This window comes from Empidonax traillii, unplaced genomic scaffold (genome assembly GCF_003031625.1).
Source record: "Empidonax traillii isolate 1590-97213 ecotype Southwest subspecies unplaced genomic scaffold, ASM303162v1 scaffold4406:size21526, whole genome shotgun sequence".
In the NCBI taxonomy this organism is placed as follows: Eukaryota; Metazoa; Chordata; class Aves; order Passeriformes; family Tyrannidae; genus Empidonax; species Empidonax traillii.
The window spans coordinates 15,553-18,564 of NW_020959599.1; the positions used below are offsets into that span (position 1 = coordinate 15,553).

The 3,012-nt window shown below is 59.9% G+C and overlaps 1 protein-coding gene across 1 annotated transcript in view; it reads left to right on the forward strand.

Moving 5' to 3' along the window:
* The window catches only part of LOC114072903 (28S ribosomal protein S29, mitochondrial-like), a gene marked incomplete at its 3' end in the record, with an annotated part of 11,965 nt that overhangs the window by 5,995 nt on the left and 2,958 nt on the right, over positions 1 to 3,012 (forward strand). Inside the window, exons 4-7 of the mRNA XM_027910725.1 lie at positions 439 to 547; positions 935 to 1,027; positions 1,328 to 1,458; positions 2,089 to 2,169. Of these exons, the coding sequence (XP_027766526.1) occupies positions 439 to 547; positions 935 to 1,027; positions 1,328 to 1,458; positions 2,089 to 2,169 (414 nt within the window). The remainder of the gene's footprint in view (positions 1 to 438; positions 548 to 934; positions 1,028 to 1,327; positions 1,459 to 2,088; positions 2,170 to 3,012) is intronic.

Sequence of the window (3,012 nt, forward strand, 5' to 3'; positions counted from 1 at the left end):
ATCCACTGGCTCTGGATTTGGGAGCAGATTCCCTACCTGTGGGCATCCCTTGGCTCTGGATTTGGGAGCAGATTCCCTACCTGTGGGCATCCACTGGCTCTGGATTTGGGAGCAGATTCCCTACCTGTGGGCATCCACTGGCTCTGGATTTGGGAGCAGATTCCCTACCTGTGGGCATCCACTGGCTCTGGATTCTCGGGCAGGCTGGTTGGCTGCCCCTTTAACCTGCCAGGTGATGGGGCAGCTGATCCTGGAAAGGCTTCCCAGGCACAGAAAGGACGGGAAGGTCCTCAGGAACCAGCCTGACACCCCCCCCCCGGTGCTGCCAGGCAGGGTGAGGGTGTCCAGAGCCTGCAGGCAGCCGTGGGGCAGAGCTGGGGGCAGCTGTGCTGTGCCAGCAGCAGCAGTTTGGTCCCACTCTGCCCCTCTGCCCCTCAGATCCAGACCTTCAACGAGGCCTGTGTGATGGTGCGGAGACCGGCGCTCGAGCTCTTCGGGTACCTGAGGAGCACCAACTTCGCCCACCCCGCCGTCAGATACGTCATCTGTATCTTTGCTCGCCCCCTGAGGGTGAAGTTCAGGTGAAATCCGAGCAGCCTGTGCAGCGAGGGGGATGTTCTGAGGCGGTTCTGCCACCCTGGGCCGTGCCCGGCGCGGCGACTCCCCGAGCGCCTCGGGGAGGTTTGGGGAGTTTGGAGCTTGGAGATCTTCCTTCCAACCCGGTCTGGCTCGTGGCACGGAGCCACAGAGGGCTGTCAGGGGGGCTCCTGATGCTCAGGGGGGTGGGATACAGGGAGGAGGATGGGATGTCACCCCTGCTTTGACAACCCCTGAACTCCCTGTGTTGCCTTTTCTGGCGGAAAAAAAAAAATGACAGCGAGGTGTGAGCTGAAGGGGTTTTTTTGGAGACTTTCCTTGACAGTCCCTACTGGAGATGGTGAGAGGGGGACAGGGAAAACCATGACCCTGTGCCACGTGGTTCACTACTGCTCCAGGCAAGGCTGGCTGGTGCTGCACATCCCCGATGGTAAGGACGCTGCTGTCCCCTCCCAGGGGAAGCTGTGGGGTGGGACCTCAGCAAATCACCCTCATTTTCGCCTGGGAAAAGGCTTATAAAGCACAAAACCCCCCCAAATAGCGTAATAATTACAGTTATTTTCACCTGCTCACGCGGGGTTTGAGTCAGTCCCCAGCAGGATAAGGACAGGCAATAAAGCCTCCCCTCTCCCCCTCCTCACCCCGTCGTTCCGACTGCAAAAAAAAAAAACAACCAAAAAAAAGATTAAAAAAAAAATGCAAACCAGCTGTTGTTTCCTTTTGCTCCCAGCTCATCTGTGGGTGAAGAACTGCAGGGAGCTCTTGCCCTCTTCCTACAAGAAGGAGCGGCTGGATCAGCCTCTGCAGGCCTCAGCCTGGCTCAAGAACTTCAAAACCTCCAACGAGCGCTTCCTGAGGGAGGTTGGTGGAGCCTGGCAGGTTGTTTTGCTGCCCCCACTGCCCCCCCCCACCCCCACCCCGTGCTGGAATTGGGGTGGAAGAGCTGGGAATGGCTGGTGGGGGTGGACGCTCCTCCCGGGTTCTTGGGATCCCACCCGACACCCACGGGATGGACAAGGGCCAGGTCCTGCCCTTCGGCCACAACAACCCCCTGCAGCCCCCCGGGCTGGGGACAGAGTGGGGGGCCAAAAAGGGAGCTGGGAATTGGGATGGGATTGGTGTCCAGCTCTGGGCCCTCAGCTCAGGAAGGACAGGGAGGGGCTGGGGCAGGTCCAGAGAAGAGCAGCGAGGCTGGGGAAGGGTCTGGAGCACAATTCCCGTGGGGAGAGGCTGAGGGAGCTGGGAGGGGGCTCAGCCTGGAGAGGAGGAGGCTCAGGGGAGACTTCCCCACTCTCCTCAACCCCTTGCAGATTTTAAGGACAGACTGGATGTGGCACCAGTGCCACGGGCTGGGAACCACGGCAGGGTTGGAGCGAGGGCTGGGCTGGATGATCTCGGAGGGTTTTCCCAACCTGGCTGATCCTGTGATTCCATGAAAGAACCAGGAATCAGTTCCCCCCCCCCAGCCTGACCGCAGTTCCCTTCCCACAGATAAAAACCCAGAGGAAATACGTGTGGGGCAAACGGGAGAGCACCGAGGAGGGCAGACCTCTGGGGGAAGTGGTGGAGCAGGTGAGGAATAACCCGCAGGAATCATCCTGGGGGTCCCCAGCTGGCGCCAGGAGATCCCCCTGTCTGTGTGGGGAGCAGATTGCTCCGGAAAACGGGAGGGGTGGGAGTCCTGGGGAAGGGGAGATGTTTCCCTGTGGATCAAAATCATGGGGGGATGTGATGGATCTCTGTGTGTTCCCTGTGTGTCCTCTGGGTCCCTGTCCCCTCTGTGTCCCCCTTGTCCTCTCTGTGTCCTCTATGTGTCCTGTGTGTCCCCTGTCCCCTCTGTGTCCCCCTCATCCCCTGTGTCCCCTCTGTGTCCCCTCTGTGTCCTCTGTGTCCCTTCTCCCCTCTGTGTCACCCGTGTCTCCTGTGTTATCCGTGTCCCTTGTGTGTCCCATATGGCCCCTGTAGGTGTCCCCTGTGTGTCCTAGTCCCCTCGGTGTCCCCACTCTGTCCCCTGTGTGTCTCCTGTGTTCCTGTGTGTCCCCTGTCCCCTTTGTGTCCCCTGTGTCCCTCCTGTGTGTTCCCTGTCACCTGTGTCCCCTGTGTGTTTCCCCTGTGTCCCCTGGGCTTCCTGTCCCCACTGTGTCCCCTGTGTGTCCCCCTGTGTTCCCCCTCTGTCACCCATGTCCCCTGTGTCTCCTGTATCCTGTTGTCCCCACTGTGTCTCCCCTGTGTGTCCCATGTTCCTGTGTGTCCCCTGTCCCCTCTGCATCCCCTCTGTGTCTCCTGTGTCCCCCTGTCCACCCTGTGTGTCACCTGTGTCCCTTGTGTGTCTCTTTTGTCCCCTGTGTGTGTCCCTTGTCCCCTGTGTGTGTCCCTTGTCCCTTGTGTGTGTCCCGTGTCTCCTGTTTGTCTCCA